This window comes from Phacochoerus africanus, chromosome 8 (genome assembly GCF_016906955.1).
Source record: "Phacochoerus africanus isolate WHEZ1 chromosome 8, ROS_Pafr_v1, whole genome shotgun sequence".
NCBI lineage: Eukaryota > Metazoa > Chordata > Mammalia > Artiodactyla > Suidae > Phacochoerus > Phacochoerus africanus.
The window spans coordinates 28,459,630-28,486,813 of NC_062551.1; the positions used below are offsets into that span (position 1 = coordinate 28,459,630).

The 27,184-nt window shown below is 49.6% G+C and overlaps 1 protein-coding gene across 4 annotated transcripts in view; it reads left to right on the forward strand.

Moving 5' to 3' along the window:
* Positions 1 to 26,177, forward strand: part of DUS2 (dihydrouridine synthase 2) — a 44,537-nt gene extending 18,360 nt beyond the window's left edge. For all 4 annotated transcript variants that reach the window (XM_047790816.1, XM_047790818.1, XM_047790817.1 and 1 more), the window contains 13 exons: positions 2,069 to 2,160; positions 3,252 to 3,295; positions 4,445 to 4,505; positions 9,728 to 9,775; positions 15,002 to 15,067; positions 15,235 to 15,305; positions 17,182 to 17,268; positions 18,927 to 19,095; positions 21,529 to 21,650; positions 22,817 to 22,966; positions 24,102 to 24,189; positions 25,277 to 25,350; positions 25,603 to 26,177. In XM_047790816.1, coding sequence (XP_047646772.1) covers positions 2,069 to 2,160; positions 3,252 to 3,295; positions 4,445 to 4,505; positions 9,728 to 9,775; positions 15,002 to 15,067; positions 15,235 to 15,305; positions 17,182 to 17,268; positions 18,927 to 19,095; positions 21,529 to 21,650; positions 22,817 to 22,966; positions 24,102 to 24,189; positions 25,277 to 25,350; positions 25,603 to 25,840 — 1,310 coding nt within the window. In that variant the 3' untranslated portion in view covers positions 25,841 to 26,177. The remainder of the gene's footprint in view (positions 1 to 2,068; positions 2,161 to 3,251; positions 3,296 to 4,444; positions 4,506 to 9,727; positions 9,776 to 15,001; positions 15,068 to 15,234; positions 15,306 to 17,181; positions 17,269 to 18,926; positions 19,096 to 21,528; positions 21,651 to 22,816; positions 22,967 to 24,101; positions 24,190 to 25,276; positions 25,351 to 25,602) is intronic.
* The last annotated feature ends 1,007 nt before the right edge of the window (positions 26,178 to 27,184 follow it).

A 27,184-nucleotide genomic window follows, 5' to 3' on the forward strand; every position in this document is an offset into this window, starting at 1 on the left:
CCATTATCTCTCCCAACACGTCACTGCCTTTACCCCACCTTTTAAACCTTCTAATCTGTTCAGTGCTGGGATGCTAATAACAGCCTCCCTTTAAGAAATGCTTGGAGTTCCCTTTGTGGCTCAGCGGTTAACGAACCCGACTAGGATCCATGAGGTTGCAGGTTCGATCCCTGGCCTCGCTCGTGGGTTAAAGATCCCGCATTGCCGAGAGCTATTGTGTAGGTTGCAGATACGGCTCAGATCCGTAGTTGCTGTGGCTGTGGCATAGGCCAGCAGGTGCAGTTTAGATTCAACCCCTAGCCTGGGAACTTCCATATGCCGTAGGTGTGGCCCTAAAAAGCAAAAAAAAAAAAAAAAAAAAAAAAAAAGAAAAAAAAAGAAAGAAAGAAAGAAAAAGAAAGCAATGCTTTACTTGCATTAAACATCTCATTTATTTCTCAGGATAGCCTTTGAGATAGGCATATTCTCCTATCTGCCACATTGGACTCTTCCATGTGCTAGGCATCTTTGAAAGCTAATAATGTTAGTATTTACTCCTGAGCTTCATTGTGAAGAGCATGAGGGATTCTTGTCGTTTGCAATAGTTATATTCTGTAAACACCAAATTAGTGAATACTGGAACGTTGCTCCTAGGGAAAATACAGGATTAGGTTCCTGCAAGCTAATTCATTAACAGATCAATACATAACCTTGTTTTATGTATGTTTCTGTTAAAAGACAATTCTTTAATATATACTGTTGATTCATTAACATTGAACTCACACTCAGTAGCGCTATGATTTCATGTCTGCATAAACTTGTCTAACACGTGTATTTTCTCTGCAGAGCACGTCACAGCCTTTTTCTTCTTCTTCTTCTTCTTTTTTTTTTTTTTGCTTTTTAGGGCCACACCCACAGCATATGGAGGTTCCCAAGCTAGGGGTCTAATCAGAACTACAGCTGCCGGCCTATGCCACAGCTACAGCAACGCCAGATCCAAGCCGTGTCTGTGATCTACACCACAGCTCATGGCAACCCCGGATCCTTAACCCACTGAGCGAGGCCAGGGATTGGATCCACAACCTCATGGTTCCTAGTCAGATCCATTTCCACTGTGCCACAACAGGAACTCCTCCCAGCCTTCTTATGCTTAGGAACCCTAGAGAGCACTGCAACACTGTGCCATTTTGAACAGTGAGATCACCAACAAGAAGCACAAAAATGCAAAAAAAAAAAAGCGGCATTAAATATACCACCATAAAGGCACTTGTTTATGGATGAGAGCAAGAAGGCAGTGCGTTGTCTTCTTTGACCTCAGCTGAGAATGTGTGCATTGGTGACTGAAATTTTTTGCAGTCTATGCACGTCTGTGAATAACAAAAATGCCACAAGTATTTATTTGGGGGTTACAAATAAATTTTAGCAAGCAGGTAAATTTGCAAATACACAACTGCAAATAATGAGGATTGACTGTGTCATAAATTTCCACTCATAGTACCTACTGCATGATAAGTAATTAAGAAACATTATCTTTGCTGAACCTCAGGAGTTCCCGTTGTGGCTGAGTGGTAGTGAACCTAACTCGTTCCCATGAGGACGCAGGTTCTGTCCCTGACCTCACTCAGTGGGTTAAGGATCCGGCTTTGCCATGAGCTGTGGTGTAGGTCACAGATGGGGTTTGGATCCCAAATTGATTGCTGTAACTGTGGTGAAGGCAGACAGTTGCAGCTCCAGTTTGACCCCTAGCCTGGGAACTTCCATATGCCACAAGTGCAACCCTAAAAAGCAAAAAACCCCGGCAAATTGTAAACACTGTGCAGAGAGGTGCATAAAACACAAGAAGGCAATTTAACAAGTAACTGTAAAGTGAGCAACCATGTAACTAACCATCCCTCGGTCAGAGAGTAGACCATCACCAGCATGTCAGAAGTCTCCCCTGAATGCAATGATTTCTTCTAAGAATGGTGCACTTCCAGGATCTCATTTTCCCCTTCAAGGTGATACTTTTTGCTGGGTTGTCTTCCAGGGATTAGGCTCAGGTGAACCTGCTTTTCATTGGGTGGCCCCGTGTGTTTGTGTTTTCTTGCAGAGGCGCTCAGCACAGTGGACTTTGTCGCTCCTGATGACCGAGTGGTCTTCCGCACCTGCGAAAGGGAGCAGAGCAGGGTTGTCTTCCAGATGGTATGAGATCCCAAGGCGGAGCACATTTCCCATCTCCTGCCCTGGGCCAGGCCAGTGTTACTTGCCTGGGCTCCACTGCATGGTGGTCTTCAGTCTTCCTGAAGACCCTGCTTTACTGGTCTTCAAAGATATGTTCCTTGGAGTTCCCGTTGTGGCGCAGTGGTTAACGAATCTGACTAGGAACCATGAGGTTGCGGGTTCAGTCCCTGCCCTTGCTCAGTGGGTTAACGATCCGGCGTTGCTGTGAGCTGTGGTGTAGGTTGCAGACGCGGCTCAGATCCCGCGTTGCTGAGGCTCTAGCGTAGGCCGGTGGCTACAGCTCCGATTCAACCCCTAGCCTGGGAACCTCCATATGCCTCGGGAGCGGCCCAAGAAATAGCAACAACAACAACAACAACAACAAAAAAAGACAAAAAAAAAAGAAAGATATGCTCCTGAGTGATTATATTGTTAGAAACAGTTTATGAAAATCCAGCTATTAGGAGTCTGTTACATGCTTACGGTCTCAAATTTAATTTCCTTCATTGTAGGGATTGTCTCTTTGGTATGACATATATCTTTATTCCCTAGCATTGTTTATTCAGATCCTGATCTTTGTTTTATGTAGTCTGCATGTTTTCCCGTTAAAAGAAATGAGGTTTGCTCAAGAGTAGTTAAGATTTGTGCTAGGGTTGTAGTGATTCTATAGCTCTCTTGTCCCACTTTGGGTATTTCTTGGTACTTTTTCAGAAATACCTCCTGAGTGATGTTTAGGTTTGTAAAGAATTGGTAACAATGATAAAGCAAATATAGAAAAATATTAACAAAGTGATGGGTATATGAATGTTCACTATAAATTTGTCCCAACATTTTTGTATGTCTGAAAGTAATCCCAGCATGGATGGCATTTTCTCAGCCTTCTCCGTCCACTTTTGGCCATCAACAGTGAGCTAGTCCAATGGGCCAGCTGTTTAAGAGAATGCCAGCTGGATTCCACCGGTGTGCGTGTGTATGTGTGTGTGTGCATGTGTGCATGGCATGCCTAGGTTTGTTTGTCTGTGCATCTGTACCTGTGTCAGGGCAGTGGTTGATACAGCCTCTTGTGTTCCCAGGGGACTTCAGATGCAGAGCGAGCCCTTGCTGTGGCCAAGCTTGTGTAAGTTCTTTTCTCTTTAGGACTACCTTTGCCTCTCCTATGGGCTGTGAGGTCTCACTGTCCTGTAAACTTGGAGGTGACTACCCTCCTGCTTCCTAGCCTACTACCTTTGGTTTCCAGGTTAAGAGTGTCAGGTTTCCTTTTCTATTTGTGCCATCTGAGGGCTGCCCGGGAACTCCAGTCCCTGCATCTGGACCCCAGAGAACCTCTGATGGGGAGCTGATTTTTTAGAGTCTATTCATGAAGCTCCCTTTCCAGGGACTCTCATGGACTATGAGCCCTGGGTCTTTAAATTTCATGAAGTGTAGATAAGACTGCTTCCTAAATTAATGAAGGCAGGAGAGTAATGTGGTTAAGGAGACAGGCTTTTGAGTTAAACAGGTTTGGCTTGGAATTCTGGCTTTGCTACCTGCTGACTGTGGGACCTGAGGTAAGTTCCTTAACCTCACTGAGAACCTAGTTTTCTCATCTGTGAAATGAGACTAGTTGTACCACCTCCCTCTGCATTATAGGGAAGGGTAAATGAAACGATGCATATCAATGTCTTTGCAGTATGTGGCATGCAGAGAGTGCTTAGTAAGTATGAGCTGTTGTTATCAATTACAACAAGGGTGAGAAGGAACTCAGGCATTAGTTAACTGTGTATGTACCAAAATAGGAGGACAGGGTTCTTTCTACACATGAGGATTGTTGGAGGAAGCCAGCTGTGCAGCCTAACACACTAAGATAGTCCCGCACCTTCCACCAGAACCAGTGCTCTGGGAGAGGGCTCTTGTGCTCATGTCACTTTTGTGCATTGGCTAATGGCTTTCATGACCCAGGTAGAATGGGAACTCTGGGATCGAGGGCAGTGTGGCTGTCACTCGGTATTCGAGTTACCTGATGCAACTCAGATCTGGCAAAGTCCTCTACGACTAACCCTTCCTACGTGTGTGAGCACCTCATCTTCTTCCTCTGAAGCTCTGCTCAGAAGGGGAAGCAGTTGCACATTTTAGAGATACGATTTTTCAGCTTCTGACCCTGAGGGTTGGTGTGTTTCAGAGGCCAGGGACATAGCAGGAATTTCATGAATGCAGACCCATGCCTTTGGCTCTACATCCTGCCCTCAAGTCGAATATTTATTAGCTTTTCTCCTTCATGTTTTTCCAGAGAAGATGACGTGGCTGGTATTGACGTCAACATGGGCTGTCCAAAAGAATATTCCACCAAGGTAAACTGATTTCTTTCTTTTTTTTTTTTTTTGTCTTTTTGCTATTTCTTGGGCCGCTCCTGCAGCATATGGAGGTTCCCAGGCTAGGGGTTGAATCGGAGCTGTGGCCGCCAGCCTACGCCAGAGCCACAGCAACGCAGGATCTGAACCGCATCTGCAACCTACACCACAGCTCACGGCAACGCCGGATTGTTAACCCACTGAGCAAGGGCAGGGACTGAACCCGCAACCTCATGGTTCCTAGTCAGATTCGTTAACCACTGCGCCACGACGGGAATTCCTAAACTGATTTCTTTATACTCTTCACAAATATAGGGTGCAGATTAAAGGAAACTGACAAGGGACAACTAAGTATAGTACCTGATTCTGGACTAGATCCTGTACGAATAGGCAGAATGTTCAAAAGGATATTATTAGATCAACTGGCAAAATTGGAATATAGAGCATGGTAAATTTGCTAAAAATACTCTAGCAGTTTAAATATATGAAGTGGTTAACTTCTGTGGTTGTGTAAGAACATCCCCATTCCTGAGAGATACATACACATTGAAATTCCCCCTGTGGAACAACAAGATCAGCAGTGTATCTGATCAGCAGGAATCAGAATGGAGTTTTGATCCCTGGCCCAGCACAATGGGTTAAAAGGATCCACTGTTGCCACAGGTTGCAGCTGCAGCTTGGATCTGATCAATCCCTCAGCTGAGTACTCTATATGGGCTGGCCGAAAAAGGAAAAAAAAAGCACATTGAAATATTTAGGGGTCAAGGGCTATAATATATGTTATTACCCTCAAATGCTTAAGGAAATTTTTTTTCATCTTTTGTCTTTTGTCTTTTTAGGGCCGCACCACGGCATATGGAGGTTCCCAGGCTAGGGGTCAAATTGGAGCTATAGCCACCGGCCTACACCATAGCTCACAGCAATGCCAGATCCTTAACCCACTGAGCGAGGCCAGGGATCAAACCCACTACCTCATGGTTCCTAGTCGGATTTGTTTCCACTGCACCATGATGGGAACTCCATCATTTTTTTTTTTTCTTTTTGGACCACACCCACGGCATATGGAGATTCCCAGGCTACGAGTTCCAATTGGAACTGTAGCCACCGGCCACAGCAACTCGGGATCTGAGCTGTATCTCTGACCTACACCACAGCTCACAGCAACACCGGATCCTTAACCCACCGATCGAGGCCAAGGATCAAACCCGTGTCCTCATGGATGCTAGTCATGTTCGCTTACCTCTGAGCCATGATGGGAACTCCTTAAATGCTTAAGGAAATTTTAACATGCACACACGCATAAACATATATACATAAACACACACACACAGCACTTCTGCCTAAGTAATAAAACAAATGATGTGAATGTTAAAAGAAAGAAGACTATGAACAGGGTTTTATCTTTTCATAAATAAAACCAAGACATACATTATTAAAAAAATAGAGGATGCAATACATATGTCCCCATTGTCATATCAGAAAAGTTCTGATATACAAGGCTGCTGTGAAATGAATAAGAGCAGAAAGGCAGCCCTTAAACTCAGGATCTTATGGAGAAATGTGCTCCTTGATAAGGAGACTTGGGACCCTGTGTGCAGAGGGAGTGGCCCATGACGACAACCTTGATTTGACCAGAGTGTTGAGGGGTGGGAGGTAAAGAGGAAGCAGAGGACACAGACTTGAACATCTTGGTTGGGACCAGATTAGCTGAACCTCTGTTTTATTTTGTTTGTATTTTTATGGCTCTATCTGCAGCATATGGAAATTCCAGGCCTGGGATCGAATCTGAGCCACTGCTGTGACCTACGCTGCTGCTGCAGCAATGCTGAATCTGTTAACCTACTGCTCTGGGTGGAGACTGAACCTAAGCCTCTGCAGTGACCTGAACCACTGCAGTGGAATCCTATCGTGCCACTGTGGGAACTCCTGAACTTTGATTTTAGATATCTCTGACCTTTTTTTGAACAGAGAAGGCACATGATCAGAAACTTAGTTTCTTCTTCCAGGGAAAACCAGTGTTACTAGTTTCTTGTGTCTTTCTAAATATACTCTACATCAGGAATATTTAGAAATACTAATCTGGAAGACATATGACTAGTGGATTCAAGTAGAAAGAAGCTAGAGGTCAGAACACGATATAGGAGATAAGTGTCCTGGGTCCACAGGAGAGGCGAGGAAAGAAGAGAAGCCAAACTGGGGTAGAATTTGACAGCGCTTGGCTGTCAAATGATTCGACTGGGAGCACTGGGAAGTGAGGTGAGTGATGAGGGTAGAGGGAGGAAAGGCTGGCAGCCAGGAGGACGGTTGGTCTTCAGGGTTCATGGGACTGCTGGAAGAAAAGGATGTTTGGAGTGGACTCCTTAGAGTTGACTGAGTGTGCAGTACCACAGGGATTCCTGCAGGGCTGCCCCTGGGAACCTTATCACAGGGTGCAAGGTCAGGGTCTGCAGTGTAGACATAGCAAATGTCAGCCACTCTGCTGTCAGGAGTTACTTGCCCTGGGGACCTTTGTTTTAGGTCAGGAGGCTGGAGACTACCTGAGGGAAAGGTCCTTTAGGCGCTTGAAAACAAGAGGGCCTTGTGCATAGCTGTTCTAGGAATCATGGAGGTTTGAAATTGTGAGGAGTTGAAAACATCAGCCTGTTTTTCTGCCTTCTAATTACTCCTTAGTGCTCCTGAGTTATATATAGCGCAGAGTTGAAACTGGAATACTCTCCCACAGATCGTGAAGTGAAAAAAGCAAGGAGCAGAATTGTGTATGGTGTATCAACATTTATACGTGAGGGATGGGGAATGAATATATATATATATATTTTTTTTTTTTCCTTTTCATAGAATATATTTGGAAAGACACACTAGAAACTAGTGACACTGATTTCCCTGGGGAAGGAAACTAAGGTTTTATTTGGTTTTGCACAGGGAATAAATACCCATTGCAGTGGTGCTACTCAAAATAATAATTCACAACTGTTGCAGCACTGGCACTAACCAGTCAGAACAGATGCCTCCCAATGTGGCGTACCAGTACATACCAGCTGAATATCTGCTCTCTTCTTATGGTTCAAAAATTGAAATCATATTAAACAAATGAATTGAGTTCCCTTGTGGCATAGCAGGTAAAGGATCTGGCATTGTTACTGCAGTGGCTAGGGTTGCTGCTCTGGCTTGGGTTCAATACCCTAGCCAGGGAATGCCCACACTCTGTGGGCGTGACCAAAAAAAAAAAAAAATTGCGTAGTTTTCCCTCCTTCTCAGGGAGGGAGAGTTCTTTATTCTTCTGAACCTTTATGATTTTTAATGTTTTGCTTGTTCCAAAAAGCAAGTTAACAGGTTAAATAGAAAGGAAGGAAGGAAATACCAATTGGGAAAGCCATCGTTGTGGAAGAGGCACTGAGACTGGTTTTAGATCCTGTGATTCCACAAGGAAGGGCTGGATTGTGTGAGGAGAAGGACAGATGAGCCAGCGTGAGTGGCTAGGGCTTCCTCAAGGCCACCAAGATTTATATCTGAGGTAGTCCAGGGCTAGTAGCTCCACTGCTCTTCCTGTCTCCTCTGAAATGCAGGCTCAGTGTTCTCTCTTGTTCTAATGTGTTATCCTTAGATATGAAATTAAACTGTCGTAACTGAATTTAAACCTTCTGAGCACATTCTGTGAGTATTCATTAATATGCAGTCTGTACACGGAATTTGTTTCTTTTCCTGTTTTTTTTTTTTTTTTTTTTTTTAAGGCCCTCACCCTTGGCATATGGATGTTCTCAGGTTAGGGGTTAAATCAGAACTGTAGCTGCTCTCCTATGCCACAGCCATAGCAACACTGGCTCCGAGCCACATCTATGACCTACACCACAGCACATGGCAATGTTGGATTCTTAACCCACTGAGCAAGGCCAGGGATTAAACCCGCATCCTCATGATGCTACTCAGGTTCGTTAACCACTGAGTCACCATGGGAACTCTGGGTTTAGATTTTTAACATACATCCCCATCTGATTATTAAAGTAGTTCATACCATTGTCCAGAACTTGGATAATATAGAAAAGTACATAGGAGTTCTGTTGTGGCTCAGCGGTAACAAACCCAGATAGTATCCATGAGGACATGGGTTCCATCCCTGGCCTTGCTCAGTGGGTAAAGGATCTGGTGTTGCTGTGAGCTGTGATATAGTTTGCAGGTGCAGCTTGGATCCCGTGTTGCTGTGGTTGTGGCGTAGGCTGGTGGCTACAGCTCTGATTTGACTCCTAGCCTGGGAACTTCCACATGCCGAAGGTGCAGCTCTAAAAAGACACACACACACACAAAAGGAAAGTGCACACACACACACAAAAGGAAAGTACATAAAAGAGCAGGAAAATCTGGAGTTCCCTTCATGGCACAGCGGAAACGAATCCCACTAGGAACAATGAGGTTGGGGGTTTGATCCCTGTTCTTGCTCAATGGGTTAAGGATCCAGCATTGCTGTGAGCTGTGGTGTAGGCTGGCGGCTACAGCCCTGATTTGACCCCTAGCCTGGAAACCTCCATATGTCCCAGTGGGGCCCTGAGATCAAGAACAACAACAACAAAAAACCAAAAAAAAAAAAAAAAACCCCAGGAAAATCGTTAGTAATCTCACCATCAGGAGTCAATCACTGTTGTTATTTTGTTATTGTTAAGACTTAAATGACTCCAGGGGTGGTTGGTTTCCCTTAGCTGGGGCTTTTGTTAGAGTCTGACATTGGTCTGGGTGCTAAGGGCTGGACGGGCAGTTGTTGCTGGCAGAGGAGCAGCACCCAGACAAGGTTTGCCGGTTGTGTGCCTCTGAGTGGCTTTGCTGGTAATGGTGGTGTCAAGACAAGTAAGCTAGTTAGAAGGTGCATTTGATCTCATTTCAAAGGAAGAATGATCCATTGTTTTTTTAAGGGCTTGGCAGATGGTGGAGTTTAGTTTATTAAGGCACTGAAACCCTAGGTAGGAAATGGGCAGTTCTGGAAAATGATTTTTCAGAACCCACTTCTACACAGATCTCTGGGTCTTGCTAAGAGAGGATTAGAATGATGACTTTAGAATTCATCGATCTCTGATCCCCCATCTTGAGGGCATGGACGCTGCGTAGGAGAAGTGCTGATTGCCCATGGACCTTTGTCCCTTGGAGGCAAAGTGCTGGGGTGCTGCAAGGCTGCCATTCCGCAGGGAGGAACCATCCTCCTCCAGCTACAAGAAGCTCTTCTGTGTGCTTTTCCTTAGGGAGGAATGGGAGCTGCCCTGCTATCAGATCCTGATAAGATTGAGAAGGTAAGTCCTGCATGAGTGAAAGCAGAGAGCCTTAAACATGCGTATGAACTAGAGTTTCCTGGAACACCTCCCCAACCCTTCCCCCAGATTTAGAGAATCAGTCATTCAAAAAATTTGGAAATTTTTTCTAAGTCTTCCCAGTGATTTGGACATGCAACCAGCTTCACAAGTCCCTGAACCAGCCTACAGTGGCCTTGGAGTCCATTAAAATCCAGAGGTAGGGACATAGCAACAGAGAGCCAGGGGCCCTGAGGACTCATTTAGAGCTGCCTCTGTATTGCCTCTTTCCCTTCTGAGAAGATCATAAGAGGATAGGCCAGGTGACCTGTGGATTTCGGACAGGCTTAGTGGCCGTGTGTGTCAGTGTGTAGGCAGGCGGGGGATTGGCCTTTCCCAGGGGGCTTGAGGAGAGCAGCAGTGGGTCTGGTGCATATGGATAGAGTCCACCATCAGCCTTTGAGAGCAGGCCAGGCCAGGGCCATACAAGGTAAGCTGAAGTTAATCTCCTCTGCTCCCCTTCCCCTGGGGATTCTGGTGGCCTGGTTTATGAGGCCTTAGGGTCAGGTTGATGTTTGCCACCCAGTGTTGTGGGCTGTCTGGGCAAGTAGGAGTGACATTTTCTGCTGTATAATATGCACCATTTACTGGCCTCTCTCAGTCTACCAGCTTTCTCTTTGTTGCTCCTCTTAGCTCCTTTGATTTCCTTTTCATTCTCCATCCCTGCTTCCATCTCTGGGCTCTAAATCTCTCAGGCCCTCTGACAGGCTAGAGCAGCTTGCGATAAGGCACCACCAATAAGAGCTGCCATTGCTGTGTTAGCAGCTCAACCCCGTATATTCCTCCAGCTCCACCGCGTCTGGGATATAGGAAGGCCAGCATGTTTATGGGCTAGGTGCCTTCTTATTTTTCCTGTGTGCAGACAGGCATAGATACTGTTTATAGGGTAATTTCCTTTCCATAGTAATTCCAGCATTTGTTCCCCAAATCCTTCAAAGTAGACAAGGTTGGCATTTGTTCTCTCCATTTAATCAAAAATAAAAACCTAGGAGTTCCTGCTGTGGCACATTGGGATCAGTGGTGTCTCTGCAGTGCTGGGACACTGGTTTGAGGATCTGGGTTAAGGATCCAGTGTTGTCACAGCTGTGTGTAGGTCACAACTGCAGCTTAGATCTGATCCCTGGCATGGGAACTCCATATGCCATGAGGCAGCCAAAAAAGAAAAAAGAAAACAAGAAAAAAAAAAAAGAATAATAAAACTAAAGCACAGAAAGATAAAAACAATTTGGCTCAAGATCATGTAGGAAATATAAGCAGGTGAAGCTGAGTCTACAGCCATGGTCTTGCTACCCCAGCATCAGTGCCTCCTCTCAGTAGCATCTCAGCTTGAAGGGGCCTGGGTGTAGTTTATAAGTGTCTAGCCATAGGCAAGTGGATACTTGGACTTAGGAACCTCCAGTCAGACACCTCTATGCAGGATGGAGTGGATGTGGACAACACAGGGGAAGGGGCCTTGATAGCAGTTGGTTTGCTTCATGCCATATACATACAGGAATTTTTGTTGTCCTCCAGTCTTCTGACTGCTCCCACTCATGCTGTTGCCTCTGTCCTCGCCCCTGCCCTTTTGGGGCACATTTCACACATGAAGCAGCAGAGTTAACACCCCACCTCAGAAGCTCAGTTCATTTCCCTAATTCTCTGACTGGTGGGGTGGTCAGATGAGCCAGGTCAGACTAGTGAACGAGGTTTGTCTTATGGAAGGGAGGTGGAAGGCTTCTGCAGTAAAGCCAGATGAGACCCAGGATGAGTGGGCTGATTCAGGCTCAAACTGTGCTGGTAAACTGGGGGAGCTTTGTAGGTCCTTCCAGGCTTGGTGTTTCAGGTCCATGGTTCCATCTGTGGAAGCATCTCAGGACCACCCACAGACATTTTTTCAAAAAAGTATGCTTGTTTGAGGCAATGAAAAATTTTGGAAATTAATAATGGTGATGGTTGTACAAAATTGTGAACTAATACCACTGAATTTAACCACTTAACGTGGTTAAAACAGACAATTTTATCTTTGTTTTTTTCATTTTAAAAAATTTTTATTGACGTATAGTTGATAATTTCTGCTGTGTAACAATTTTGTTATGTTTATTTTACCACAGTAATTTTTTTTTTTGGTTTTTTGTCTTTCAAGGCCGCACCTGTGGAACATGGAGGTTCCCAGGTCAGGGGTCTAATTGGAGCTATGGCTGCTGGCCTACACCACAGCCACAGCAACGCCAGATCCGAGCCTCGTCTGCAACCTACACCACAGCTCATGGCAATGCCGAATCCTTAACCCACTGAGCAAGGCCAGGGATCAAACTCGAAACCTCATGGTTCCTAGTCGGATTAGTTTCCACTGCGCCACAACAGGAACTTCACAATAATTTTTTTTTTTTTTTTTGGCCATTTCTTGGGCCGCTCCCGAGGCATATGGGATGTTCCCAGGCTAGGGGTCTAATCGGAGCTGTAGCTGCCAGCCTACGCCAGAGCCACAGCAACGTGGGATCCGAGCCGCGTCTGCAACCTACACCACAGCTCATGGCAACGCCGGATCGTTAACCCACTGAGCAAGGGCAGGAACTGAACCCGCAACCTCATGGTTCCTAGTCGGATTCGTTAACCACTGCGCCCCGACGGGAACTCCCTTTTTTTTTGCACAATAATTTTTTTAAAAGGATGCTGACTATGAACAATTCTGTATATTCTTGCGGGAGATAAGGGCAGGGAATTGGGTATTAATCTTTTGAAAAAGCCTCCCGTGTAACTCTGGTGTACCCTCCCTGGATTAAGAACCTCAGTTTAAGACCTTATATCAGTAGTATCTTCTCTCTCACTCCTGCCCCAGATTCCCTGGGCCCCCAGCTTCCCTGGGTTTCCTCCTTGTTTGCACTGCACTGGGGCCATGGCTAACAATCGGCAGGGCGAGAACTAAACTCAGGTCTCACTAGTTCCCAAGCTTATTCTCTCCCATCCTCCTTGCTTTTCTTTTTCCTTTTTTTTTCTTTCTTTCTTTCTTTTTTTTTATCGTTCCTGGGCCAGGGATTGAACCTACACCACAGCAGTAACCAGAGCCATAGCAGTGACAATGCCAGATCCTTAACCTGCTGAGCTACCAGGGAACTCCAAAGTCTGCTTTTTCTGAGTCAGCCGGTGGATCTGATGCATTGAGCTTGCCCATGGGTCGATGTGCTGTTATCTGCTCAGATATAGGCATGTCTCAAGTCCTCTTCTGCCACAGACTTTGACACCACAGAGACAAGGGTAGAGCTTAATTCTGGGAGACTTGGGTCCCAGTGAGGTTCAGCTGGAGCGTGACAGGAAGATAGACTCTAGTTATCCTTTCCCCTCAGTGTGTGTGACTCTTGCAAGTGCCTGGGACTTTTGGCTACTAATTCCGTTCCTGGTCCTGAACACACACATGAAATGAACAAAAAAAAATTTTTTTTTGTCTTTTCTAGGGCCATACTTGCGGCATAGGGAGATTCCCAGGCCAGGGGTCTAATCGGAGCTACAGTTGCTGGCCTAAACTGGAGCCACAGCAATGCGGGATCCAAGCCACGTCTCTGACCTGTACCACAGCTCACGGCAACGCTGGAACCTTAACCCACTGAGCGAGGCCAGGGATTGAACCTGCAACCTCATGGTTCCTAGTCTGATTCGTTAACCACTGAGCCACGACGGGAACTCTGAAATGAACAAAAATATTGAAGAAGGTACTTAAAGACAGCTGTTTGGATAAAATACACCAAGAGAAGTTCTGCAAAACAGAATTAGATCGAACCAGCTGATGTTGCTTGCTTAAATCACCAAAGATAGAGGAAGTTAAGTCAGCACTTGCAAAGGAAACTCCCAGAGATGATACTGTCAGCTTGAGGGAGAGGACCAGAGTGAGAATTTTTATCCTGTGTCTCCGTGGATCTGGCAGTCCCTCCCCCGCCTTAAAGGGTAGATGCCCCTTTGAGCCCTGCCAGAGTGACTCTAGGACCTCAGGCCCAGTCTGCCTCCTGGTGCAACACCTGGGGATGTTCCTTTCTGCTAGTCCCTGGCAGTTGTGCCTAGGCCAGGAGGCCCTGTCTTGCCCATGATCTGTCCAGCCATCTATCAGCCCAGCCTCTTGGTCTGATGTCTCCTGGAGGGACCTGCCTTAGTCTGTCCCTGAGAGAAAGGCCTCCTTCACTGGTTCTTGTAACTCGGCTCTCTGCTGCCCCCACTTGTCTAGAACCAAGACTGGCAGCAGCTGCCTGGATGTCCCCCCCTGCTTTGTTGGACAGGCAATCAGTTTTCTTACAAGAGAGCTCTTGGGATCACCTTCCCCCTGGCTTGCTTGGCCAGAAATTTTTGATGAGGGGAGAAGAGAGTCATGCTGCAGACATGCTGTGTCATCTGCACCTTTCTCAATCTCTAGCTCTTATGTGGTCTGGTCTTGCTATTTCCCAGACACTTTGCTGTATGACTTTCTTGATCTTTCTTTGAAGTCCTTTGCCGTTACTGTGCCAAATAAATACTTTTTAATATGTTGACAGTGTTGTCTTTTCCTTTTGCCAGTTTCTTTCCTATATATCTGACTCCCCTAAAGAGAGGGGTTCCTGGGGATAGGGCCCAGGACCTGTTCAATCTTCCCTGCTCTCTCACTTGGCAGATCCTGGAACAGCATTCAGGAACCATTGCCTTGAAGCCAGAATGGAGCTGTGAGCCATGTGTTTTCTACCAGGGTTAGGGCGCAGAATCATTTTGAGGAGGGAGTGTATTGGGCAGAGCCTTTTGAAAGCACAGATGCCCAAGCCCTGCCCCTAGAAACTCTTTCAGGGAATAAGAGGTGGAGTCTAAGTTTCTGCGTTTCTTAAGCTGTCCAGGTGGTTCTGATGTTTGCCCTGGCAAAGGATCACTGTGTTCCACACAGGATGCATGCAGATCCATTCATGCATTCATTTATTCATGCATGCATTCATTCATTTACCAAGTGATGAATGTCACTATGTCCCAGGCAAGGGGTTGCTGGGGCTGGTGCTCTAGTGTAGAGAAAAGGTGAACTTCCCTTATGGAGTTTACATATATATGCACACAACAGAGGCATTCACGTGGACATAGACGTGGACATAGAGCCTCACAGGTCTGGAGCAGAACTCATTAGTACAAGCAGTTGTGGTGTTTGTTCTGGAAGAAGCAGACAGACACTCTTGTGTTCTCCTTTTGCAGATCCTCAGCACTCTTGTTAAAGGGACACGCAGACCTGTGACCTGCAAGATTCGCCTCCTGCCGTCGGTAAGGGTGGTGTGGGTACATCTGAAGGTCCATTTTCTGTGAGATGTGGATGGTTCTTGAGGGGCTGAGGTAGGTTTGGAGGAGGGGTAGAGGTGATCCCACTTTAGGAGCTGGCAGCTGCTCCCTCTTTGGCTTCAGTAATCACCCTGTGTGGTCCTCTGCCTCAGCTGGAAGATACCCTGAGCCTTGTGAAGCGGATAGAGAGGACTGGCATCGCTGCCATTGCAGTTCATGGGAGGTGAGTGGTTACCTTTCTAGTGACTGACTTGCAGGAAGGTTCTCAGCCGTCCTAAGGATTCTTCTCCGGACCCCAGATGACTACAGCTCCTCTATGCATGCAGCCTAGCTCTGCCCAGCTCTTAGATATCCCTGTCACATCCTGAGGGCAGTCAAACCTTTTGCGGGGCTGCATTGTTCTGTTTCATTCTTTGAGCATCTACTGGTGGGAGGCACTGCACGAGCTTTAGAGATGCAAAGAGACCAAGAGGAAGGAGGAACGCCCCTGCGCTCAGGATGTGTAAATGGTAGAGATTGAGTGATTTGCTCAAAATTGTGTCACGTAGCCAGGAAGTGGTGGAATTAGAACTCTGACTCTGAATCTCATTTTCTTTCCACTGCATTCTCCCTCTAATGACCACGGGCAGATTGCTGTTCTTTTAAGCCATTGCCTCTTTTGTCTGCCTTTGTTGGACTGCCAGCTGTCATGGTGACTACTTTTTAACAGTCCTTATATCTGTAGCTGATGTGCTTGCTACTGAGGGCAGAAGTGTTACTGGAGGCGACTCTTGGTTCCTAGTCCACCTTGCTCCCTGTGTCCAGGTTGTACTTTTCTATGGAATCCCGGATCATCACTCTTTCAGCCAGAGCAACCTCTCTTCTGAGTTATGTTCCTTTGAGTTCAGGAGTCTTGTAAAAGCAGCCCATTTTTTGCTGGTTGTCTATTTCAGAAAAGGGAACCTAGAACTCCCACATATAAAACAGAGAAGAGCAGAGCTGTGCGTGCTGAAGCCAGCAGGGGGAAGTGAAAGGCCACGTGCTTACACAGGCACCCCTCCCTTAGGCAGCAGGCCCCTGGCTCAGACTGCCTGGTATCAAATCCCAGCTCTGCTGCTTTTTGGCTGTGTATCCTTGGACAAATCATTTAACCTCTCTGAGCACCACAGTCCTCATTTGGAAATTAAGATAATTTATGCTTTATAGGGTTGTTGTGAGGCTTTTATGAGATCGTGAATATGCAGCCTTGGCATAGTGACTGGCATATAGTGTCCTCTGAATAAATAAAGCTACTCCTTTTTCCCAGGAGTTGGAAACACTAGGAAGACAGTTGGGCTAGTTTAAGGAGGGGCTTTCTGGCCATTAAAACTGTTGAGGGTGGGCTAGAGTTGGGCTGCTGGGTGTGTAGGGAGATGGATGTGGAGGCTGGGTTGAGGGGGCTCTAAGGCCCTTTGGCCCCAAATCTTTGTGGAGGAGTGTAGCAGAGGGGACACACCCAGGCAGACCTCGACCAGGGCTATCTGGTCAACCATCTTTCTGGCTTGTCCCTGAGCACAGTTCAGGTCGGGGCTTACCTTGGCATCCCTAAGATTCACTCATTTGTACACAAAAACTTCTCGTGGCCTGCCCTGGTTGCCAGGCCTTCCCTGTACCAGGTGCCTCTCCCCAGGATCAGCTGCCCGCCTTGGCCTCAGCACAGGCAGCTGTGTGGGAGTGGCCAGACTGAGAGGCGGCAGCTGTTTCCAGTCCCTCGGAGAGGGCAAGACCAGGACAGTAGGGGCAGAATTCTTAAGGCACTGTCCCTCATCTCTGGTGGGGGTGAGGGGAAGCTAGGGAACGGCGGTGATCACCCACCTCCTCGGCTCTTGCAGCCATGCCTCACCTGCAGGCCTCCCAGAGCTGGACTTGCCTTCTCAGTGTGGACCTGTGTTGCCCCTGCCCCACACGACAGAGGTCAGGGAGAGCTGGCCCCTGTAACCCAGAACCCTGTCCCTGTGCCCCACGGCCTTCCTGAGGTTCAGTAAAGAGGACAGTAGGGCCCGGCTAATGTAACCTTGTGCTAACTGTGCCTTGGCCTTTGCACTCAGCCCTCAGCCCCATCTCTTTTCTTTATCTCCAAGGAAGCGGGAGGAGCGACCTCAGCACCCTGTCAGCTGTGAAGCCATCAAAGCCATCGCAGAAACCCTCTCTATTCCTGTCATAGCCAAGTAAGCCCCCCTTCTTCCTCCTCCTTTACCTTTTTATGCCTCATCTCACTCAGAAGGGATTTGAACTGGCATAGAAAAATGTAACAAGATAGTATCAAAAAGTAACCGGAAGGGAAAAGAAAAAAAGAGTGGGGCAAAAGAAAAAGAAATGAACTTGGTGCAGTGGGAACAAATCCGACTAGGAACCATGAGGTTGTGGCTTTGATCCCTGGCCTTGCTCCATGGGTTAAGGATCTGGCATTGCTGTGGCTGTGGTGTAGGCCGATTAGACCCCTAGCCTGGGAACCTCCATATGCTGCGAGTGCGGCCCTAAAAACAAAACAAAACAACAAAATGAACTTGGGAATGAGCCTGAGAAGTGCCTATCATGACCCTTGGCCTCTGGTGAGTGCCCAGTATAGGGATGCAGTAGGCACGGGCCCAGGACATTCTGATGGGCTGGTAGAGGTGGGAGTGTTTGCAAAGAGCAAGAAAGTGGCTCCTGAAACAGACCCAGGGAAGGTGATGCCACACCCAGAGTTAAATGTGCAGGATGTAGGGTGAGGTGTCCCAAGCCAGAGCACAGGAGCCATGGCTCAGGGGGCCTGAGGCAGCTCACAGCCTAAAGCCTAGACAAGTGGAGTTCCCTGGAAGCTTAGCGGGTTAAGGATCTGGGGTTGTCATTGCTGTGGCTCAGGCTACTACTGTGGCACGCGTTAGATCCCTGGCCTGAGAACTTCCGCGTGCTGGGGGTGCAGCCAAAAAGCAAAAAACAAAAGACAAAAACCTTGTACACATCTGGGCAGTGACAGGACCAGGAACCTAGGCTGGCGGTTGTGAGGTACTGATGACCAACCCAAACGTTTAGCATAGGACAGCAGTGCCCTTTTGTCACCAGGGAGCTGGCCTGTATAGGCCAGTCGGGAGTCCATCTCAGCCCTATACTTGCCTGACAGGTTGGGAACAAAGAAGTTCTGAAGCCCTGACAAAAGGCATGCCTAACTGGAGTAGGGAGGGAGGGAGCCAGGCCTGGACTTCCAAGGAGTGTTAGCGGGTGGCTTGGAGAAAGGGTAGGACTGTGCAAGACCCTGGACCCTGTTGTTGCTGCTGTCACCTGAGGGGGGTTCCCTCTACCCCTGCACACAGTGCTGTCTCTGCTGAGGCTGCTGCCTAGCTCCTAATAAAACAGACAAAGACAGAGCGATTTCCAAGGGGGCCCTTGCAGGGTGGCAAGAAGGGAAATTGTGACCAACCTGGGCCTCTTTCCTTCCTCTCATGACCACCACTGTGTCTGTTCCCTCTCCAGGGTTTTGACCCAGCCATTAGTAGGCATACGGGAGCCCCAGCCTGGGGGTTTTCCTGTGATCTTGCATCCACTTACAGACCCCTGTCCTTTGGATGTGGGCTGGCTTTAGCCACTGTTCAGGATGAGGGGGGCGGAAGGTAAAATTTCCAGAGTACCTATTAAGTACCAGGAACGTTTGAGCTGCTTTGCTCTTACCTCACTTGGTGCTCCTGAGCCCAAAGTGGGGTGTGTGTTACAGTCTCCAGTCTCCCGAAGGTCCCACAACCGAAGGACGCGGTCGCACACTTAGTAAGTGGCAGATCTGGGAGTAGCCTTTTTCTAAAAATGCTGGTGTGAGGATTGGGTTACCCCTCAACCCTCTGTTGCTTTTCAGTGGAGGATCTCATGACCACATCCAAAAGTATTTGGATATAGAGGACTTTCGACAAGCCACGGCAGCCTCTTCAGTGATGGTGGCCCGAGCAGCCATGTGGAACCCGTCTGTCTTCCTCAAGGAGGGTCCAAGACCCTTGGAGGAGGTCATGCAGAAGTACATCAGATACGTACGTCTATGCATTTTTTTTTGTTTGGCCATGACGGCAGCACACAGAATTTCCCAGGCCAGAGATCAGACCTGAACCACAGCAGTAACCTGAACCACTGCAATGACAATACCAAATCCTTAACCAGTAGGCCACTGGGGAACTCCTCTGTACTTTTTTAAAACAAACATTTCTCACTGGTCACCACTTTTCTACAGAAACTGCTTTGGGTGAGCCCCCAGCCCCCAGAAGCCCAGGTTGTCCCCCTCCTTTTCTTTTTAGTATAGTGTAGCATTGGGTCTCCCTGTGGTGTGAAGAGAGTGGGGTGCTGGGGACGGGTGCCATTATCCTCTTCTAAAGCTTCCAAGATGAGGGGGTCATGGCAAGGGCCTCTGGATCCAGGATGCTTTTGGAGCCCCAAATACATGATGCCTTTCTCTTAGTCTCCTGTCACCCCTCTGCACCCTATACATACATACAGATGCACAATGACAGTGGCATGTGTGTCACTGAAGATGCTCATGCCAATGGGTCAGTGCCCGAGCAGCCACAGCCAGGAGGAGCCATTGTAACTATTGTTCTTGAGGACAGATTCTCTCCTTAAAGATGTGTCACCTGGTCATCAGTCATAATCACTTCTAAAACTCTTGGAGTTCCTATCGTGGCTCAGTGGTTGACGAATCTGACTATCCGTGAGGACACGGGTTCAATCCCTGGCCTCACTCAGTGGGTTAAGGATCTGGTGTTGCTATGAGCTGTGGTATAAATCACAGATGTGGCTTGGATCCTGAGTTGCTGTGGCTGTGGTATAGGCCAGCGGCCACAGCTCTAATTTGACCCCTAGCCTGGGAACTTCGATATGTGGTGGGTGTGGCCCTAAAAAAGACAAACAAACAACTAAAACTCTTGTCTCGCTGATTGCCAGAATGCTTTAACCTCTGATTTGGGAAATAGCCTAACTTTAACCTTCTCAAGGAATAGCTTTCTCTTCTCACCAGGAATTTAACGGTAGTGCCAGGGGCATTTCCCAATAAAGGAGTTTTTTTGGCACCTACCCTATCCCTTTGGCACAACCCTGGAACTCTGTGGGATCGTGTGACCAGCTGTGCATGTCTGTAGGCAGAGATGTGATTTGGGCCTGAGTGGAGAGCATGGCCCTCACCCCGAGCAGACGTCCTCCCTCTTCTTCAGTCCTGGAGCTCCACCTGCCTGGGGGTCAGGAGCTTCTCAGATCCTCCGACCACCATGACCATGCCTGGGCAGTTGTGGCTGCCATGGCATGTTGGTGTCCCCAGGGCTGTGTAAGCTGGGGGTGACAGGCCCTGAGGCCTGTGTCCAACGCTGGGCAGCCTCTGCTCTACAACTCCTTCTGCTTGATGCTTCGGCCTTCATCTCCCTGGTTCTTGGTATCCCATTGGGCAGGTTGATGACCAGGCTCTCCAGTGGCCTGGGTCAGCCAGAGGCAGCTGGGGGTTGCCTCAGTCTAGGTCGGCTGGCTGGCAAGTCTGTGGCAGAGAAGGCACATTCCCTAGCCTAACTTTCTCAGTGGGCGAAAGGTGATGTTATCATTCCTGCTCAGCCTGTCCCTTGGCAGCTCCTCAAGAGAGTGTGTTGGGCCAGAGAAAGGGAGCAGCTTTCAAGCATAGGCGGGGCTGCTTCTGGTCCGGCCAGGTGCCTCCTGTCCCAGACAAGCTGAATGAAGGCTTTGCTGGCGGCCAGGGCTTTCCCCTGTGGGCTCTGTCCTGAGTGTACCATGATGTCTGCAAGGCAACAAAGACATAAGACCAGGTGGAGGTATTAGATGGGTGTTGGGGGCAAAGTGAGGGTGGGTTCTGGGAGGCTGGGGCACCCTTTACCCACTGCTCTCCCTGCCTGCCCCAGCCAGGCCAGCTCCCGCATGTCCCTGGGTAGTCGTCTTGCCTCCTGGAGCCTGTATTCCCCAGTCTGAGTAGTGGTAACAGCTGCACCACACGCTTGTCTGGCTCGATGAAGTGACGAGTAACACAAGCGAACATGCTTGGTCGATGGCGCTGTGCTTTTCCTGTGGAGGGGGAAATTGGAGACAGGCTGTTTAAGATATGGAAAGGGCCGGTATCCACTGGTATCCTGGCACTGGTCCTGCCACACCAGGCGCTGGTCCCCTTTCCCCACCTTGGAGGATGCCCGGCAGCAGGTCCTCTGTGGTAGCTGATGCAGGAGGGGCCCCCTGCACATCTGGACCTTAGTCAGACTGTCCAGTAGAGTGTGCTTCTCAGCTGTGAGCCTCAAGCATTGTGTCACTAACTGGAGGAGTTGGTGGCCAGGATGGAGGTGGTTCTTTTATGGAGTCACCCTGCCTTGGCTGCAAGCACACCTCTGATATCCCCTCAGAGCCCCTTTCCCTGCCATCAGAGCATAGCTCAGGCCTCAGAGCCTGCCTGGTAGGCGGGGGGCTCATGGCAGTTCTTCTCTCAGGCGGTGCAGTATGACAACCACCATACCAACACCAAGTACTGCCTGTGCCAGATGCTACGCGAACAACTGGAGTCGCCCCAGGGAAGGTTGCTCCATGCCGCCCAGTCTTCCCAGGAAATTTGGTGAGAGGGGCAATGGGCTGTTCATCTGGCCTTGCAGACATTACCCAGACTTGACCCTGAGCCTGAAGCTAACTCTACCAGGGGTGCCTGGGAGACTGCTCCTAGAGGTGGATGTGCTGGAGTGAGGAAGTGGTACAGCCTCGCCTCGCAGAAGCGGGTACTTACAGAGCTTTAGAACTTCCCATTCCTGGACTGATCTCAGCAGCAGAGCTTCGGGAACTACGGCACTAGTAGGATGGAGGAATTCTAGGGCTGGGCTCTTTCTCACGGCAGGACACCAAGATCCAATGGTTAGGAGAGTTGGGGTTATAGAATGGAGGCCCTGGCCTGAGCCTATACTCACATCCTGTCACTCTGTGGTCTAAGAGGCCACCTCTTGGTCCTCTAGATCTGCTAGAGCTTCAGCTCAGGTAGTTGATATTTGGGGCCCCTCACTACCTGGTCTAGTGTCTGTTCCCAGAGCTCCCTGTCTGCCTGTGCTTGTACTGGTTCTTCTGCCTGACAACTCTCTGTCATGTTAGCTGTCTACACCCTCCCTCCTCCAGAGCCTTTCTGAACCGTGCTTGCCTGCAGGCATCCATCTTTGTGAACGTCTTCCAGCCCTCAAAATGCTTCCTGGAGGGAAGAGCCTTGCCAGAACCTTCCTCCCTACCCTGGGCTTGTGGTGTTCTTTCTGTCCCTATCCCACATAGCTTAACCAACTTCACCTAGGTATCTTGTGAGTTCATGAGGATAACTCTCAAGAGTGTCACTCTGTAGCTCTGGATGGTACCTCAGTTAAGGCTTGGCCTAACTGTTTGTGGTCAGGGCAGGAAGTGGGGAACCAGTCGTTGGTCAGGCCTCCGTGTCTTCCCTTATGGACTAGGGACAGCTGCCTGTGTATTCTTCCTCAGAAGAGAAGCTGGGCTTAGGTGGTACAGGTGACCTTCAGAACCTTTTCCCTCAGCCCGGCCTGCCCTCCAGTGCTCATCCTCAGGGGCCCATGTTCACGTGCCATCTTTCTGTTTAGGTGACCATAGGGAAGGTAGGAAGCACATTCTCTGATGGCCAGGCTGGGTGGTACTTTGGTGTGTGGGGGCCTTTCTCATTGGTGGGACCTTGGGCTCCTGCAGTAGTTGGGTTCCTGCCATTAAGGGGCTTGCTCTGCTCTGCTTGTCCCTTCCTAGTGAGGCCTTTGGCCTTGGTGCCTTCTACAAGGAGACCACACGAGAGCTGGAGGCCCGGCGGGCCCAACTCTTGGCCAGGAGCCCAGAGGAGACAGAAGAGCCAGCCGAAGACACCTCTGGCGTCATTAAGATGGCTGTCAAGTTTGACCGGTAGGTGTCCGGCTTGGCTCCAGCTCGGGCCAGGGCCAGTGTCCTCAGGCCGACTGGACCAACAAGCTGACTGCTGCACATGGTACAGGTGCCAAACATAGGGATCACAGGTCTCCTTGGTTTGGCCGCTTGTTCTGTTTGAAGCAGCCCAAAAGAAAGTACTTTGGAGCAGATAGTCCCTGAAAGCCCAGGCCGCACTGTCAGGTGTGCATGTTGTCCCTCGGGTTACTAGACCTTTTCCCTGACCTACCCCCTCCCCCACCTCAGGCCGGGGGGACTTGTTCCCTTCTGTTCCTGCAAGTCTGTGTTTTTTCCTTGGTCTTGAGGAACTAGCTGCCTATAAGGTGCTCCCCAATAGCACTGAGACCTTTGCCCTCACCTGGCTGAGTAGCCCACCGTCACTACCCCTCGCTAGCCCTGTGATGCCCTTTCTAGGCAGAAGTAGCCTCATAGCAATTATTGCCTCAGACTGCGACTCAGTTTTGAATGGGGCCCCCATCCTTGTCCTCTGTGATCTGGGATCTGAGCCTTTCTCTGGTCCCCGGGCCCAGACCAGGAGTCACTCTTGTCTGGCAATGACTTGGGAGCAAGGATGTGGGCACAGCTGTTGAGCAGTCATATCCAGGGTGAGCTCCTAGTGGGAAGTTGGAACATGGCACTTGCCACCCTGTTACTGACTGTCCCTGAAACCAGAGCCTACTGTGCCCAAGGCAGCAGGGGATCACCCTGGCACACGGTGGGCATAAGCAGAGTGGGCACTGAGCTAGCTCCTGTGACCACCATGTGGCTAGTCGTGTTCCCTGCTCCTACTCCCTCGCTCCTGACCTTGTCTTGAGAGGAAAACTGTACCTTCTTTCTTGGCTGTTGAAGGCTGTTTTCCATGCTGGAGCTCAGAGTGCTGGAGTTCACTTCCCACCCCAATTCTCTGAGCAGCTAAAGTTCATCTTCCCTTTAGGTAGAACTCAGGCCCCAAGCCACTGGTAGGACAGAAATGGGAGCTCAGGGGAATAGGTACAGGGGTCTTAAGGCAGCAGTGTGTTGTCTCAGTTCCTACAGCTCCTACCAGGACCTGAGTAGGGCCGCTGCTGAGGAATGGGGTGCTGATGGGCCATGACTCCCTCTTCTCTTACCCTAGGAGAGCATACTCGCCCCAGATCACTCCTAAGATGTGCCTGCTGGAGTGGTGCCGGAGGGAGAAGTTGGCACAGCCTGTATATGAAACGGTGAGTTCCTGGCTGTGGCCTGCCCTGCGTCCAGCCCTTGGCACTCTCACAGCTGCTGCCATCCACATCTCGTACCAACTCCAGACTGCTTGGCTGGAGCCTGGCTTTGCCCTCCGTGGGCCAGTTGCTGCGAGTTCCTTCCCTTTGACATAGGCCTGTTGTCTACTTTTGTCCACTGAAACTGAACTAGAGCCATAAGTAAGGGGCCACTTGGGCCAGTCCCTGCCGGTGGCGTTGCTTAGACATGGGAGATTTCTCTGGAAAGGACTGATTGGCTTAAGCAGGATGCTCAAATCTAAAAGTTAAACTGACATGTTTTGGACCAGGCCTCAGCCAGTGGGGCATAGAATTGGGGCCCCTCAGTAGAAACTTTAAGACAGTCTTGCTTCACTTCCTTTGGTCCCTATGGGCATGCCTGTTTGGGTTGCTCTGTCTCTTCTGGACTGACCTTCTGACCTTGTACCTTCTGGGCCTTGTGTCCCCTTCTGCCAGAGTGACTTTTCCAAAATGAATCTGCCCTCTGTCTCTTGCTCACATCCTCATCAGCTCCCCAGCGCCTTTGGGATCAAGCCCTACCACCTCAGCACGGAGCACAAGACCCTCACATGTCTTTCTGCTTCAGGTCTCATCCACTTGGCTCTCTGTCTGCCACATCACCTGGTCTCTCTGCCAGGCATACCATCTTTGCCCCAGTCCTTGTCCCCTCTCACCCCTTTGCCATCGTCCTTTCTCACCCCTTTGCCATCTGGTGAACTCCTCCTCATCTGGGGGGACCTGGCCCACACAGATGTCAGTAGGAGGAAGCTCTGTAGTCACATGCAGCTAAGGGCTCTCATGGCCCTTTGCTTAGGTCCATGACAGAACTCCTGACAGGCATACTGGCTGTTTCGTGTTCATTGACTGTGTATCTGCATTTCTTCCCTGGAAAATGCACCAGACACTTCTGCTGGGGAGGAGCATGTAGCCTTCATTTGACTTAGGTGGGAAGTACTTCCTTTTATCTGTCTTTCTTGTCACCCTGGCAGGTGGGTGTCCAGGACTTGTCCCTCTTGCAGCCATCCCTGTTTCCTTTGCTCTCTCTGTACAGGTTCAGCGCCCCGTGGATCGCCTCTTCTGCTCTGTTGTCACTGTTGCTGAGCAGAAGTACCAATCCACCTTGTGGTGAGTTTCCTCATCAGTGGGCATGAGGCTTGGCCAGGCGGGTTGAGGGGTGGGGTGGTGTCTGATCCTAGCATTAGCCCGGGATGGCTGGGGGATGGCTTACCTGGGCAGTGGTGTCCCTGGGCGATGACCCCTTCCCCAGTTTTGTCAGAATCTCTGCCATTGGTGTGTAGAGTCAGGCCTCCCAACTTCTAGTCCTATAACCAGTCTGCCTGCCTCCCTGCCTTATTGCCCCATGCCTCATCTGCCCAGGAACAAGTCCAAGAAACTGGCGGAGCAGGCTGCAGCCATCGTCTGTCTGCGGAGCCAGGGCCTCCCCGAGGGTCGGCTGGGTGAGGAGAGCCCCTCCTTGCACAAGCGCAAGCGGGAGGCCTCTGACCAAGACCCTGGGGACCCCACAGCTCAGGAGCCAGCTGTGCCTGGGGAGCTCTGCAAGAAGCCCTTTGTAGCCTTGGCAAGCGGTAAAGAGAGCCCCCTGCAAGGCTGGTGACTTCCATCCCTCCCCTGGTCACCCCCTCCTTGGGCCTGGCCCTAGGATGGCTGTGGGTGCAGAGTGTCAGCCAGATGCCATTGGACACTTTGCTGCCCCTGCTCAGCAGGACTTGAGAGGCCAGCACCTGGAGCTCAGGCCAAGGGGTGCCCCGAGTGCCCATCTCCCTTGGTGGGTCTGAGTAGCAAGCAAAACTCCCAGTGACCTCAGTATTTTCTTTGAAAACAGGAACTTTTCAGGTGGCACCTCCCAACCTGACATTGGTACAGTGCAATAAAGACACCCTCCACCTTTACCCATGGCTGGCTGCTTCAGCCTTGGTACCTTCACACACTGACTAATGTCCTGGCATAATTATTCTATCCCCACTCTCTGCAGAGCTGGCGCTTCCTAAAACATTTCTCCTCATCCTAGAAAGCTGGGGGTTGGGGTATCACTTTTAATGCTCACTGGACTTGAGCTGAACCAGGAAAGCCCAAGAAGCCCATTCTTCTGATGGTAAACCTGAGGCACTGGCCATCAGTTGCCTTTCCTGTTGAGAAGTAATATAGAATCTGGGGGGACGATGAGGATATCTGATACCCCAGTAAGGGACCAGCCCAGGCAAGTGTGGATTGCTAGGTCTAAATCCCACCTAGCTGGAGCTCAGACCTGTGAGGTACCTGCTCTGGGCAGAGGACACGGGAGACTGCTGGTGACAGCAATTTGGGGCCCTTGCAATTGCCCGCCCACACGGCTCACCACCCCCCTCCCGCCTTCCGCCCCCACCATCCCCCTTTGGGCCGGAAGGAAGTGGCAGATTCTCTTTAATTTCCTCTTGGCAGTGAGAAGCAAACAATCAGCTACCACATCTTGTGGGGCCTCCCCCGCTTACTGGGAGGGGCCTTCTGACCTGGCGGGTGTTCTGACCAAAGGTCCCTGCCCAGCACCACCCCTGCTTCCTCAGCTGTAAACAGGCTGCTTCTCCTCCCCTTTGCAAAGCTCTGTGGGGACAGGGGATTCCCCTCTTGGCCAAGGCCGTGCTCCTCCCTTCTCCTCAGGGTCAGGCCCCTGTGCTAGTCCACACCCCTGGCCCTGTTGACCCGAGTCAGGGGTTGGGCCGGTGAGGCCCCTGTCTGCGTCCTGGGCAGCCCCTCCCTGCACCCACACTTGCCCTTCTGCATGCAGATAAGAATACCACGCTAGCACTGCTCGTTGCTTCCCAGAGCCCATCACTTCTGACCTTGGGCAAGCCCTTGCTGGGAGAGAAACCGAGGTTTGGTCCAGTCTCAGCCCTCAAGCCTTAGGCACCATTTATTTCTGATTTTTCAAAAAACTGTTTTAGTCAAAAAGCTGCCTTGGTCT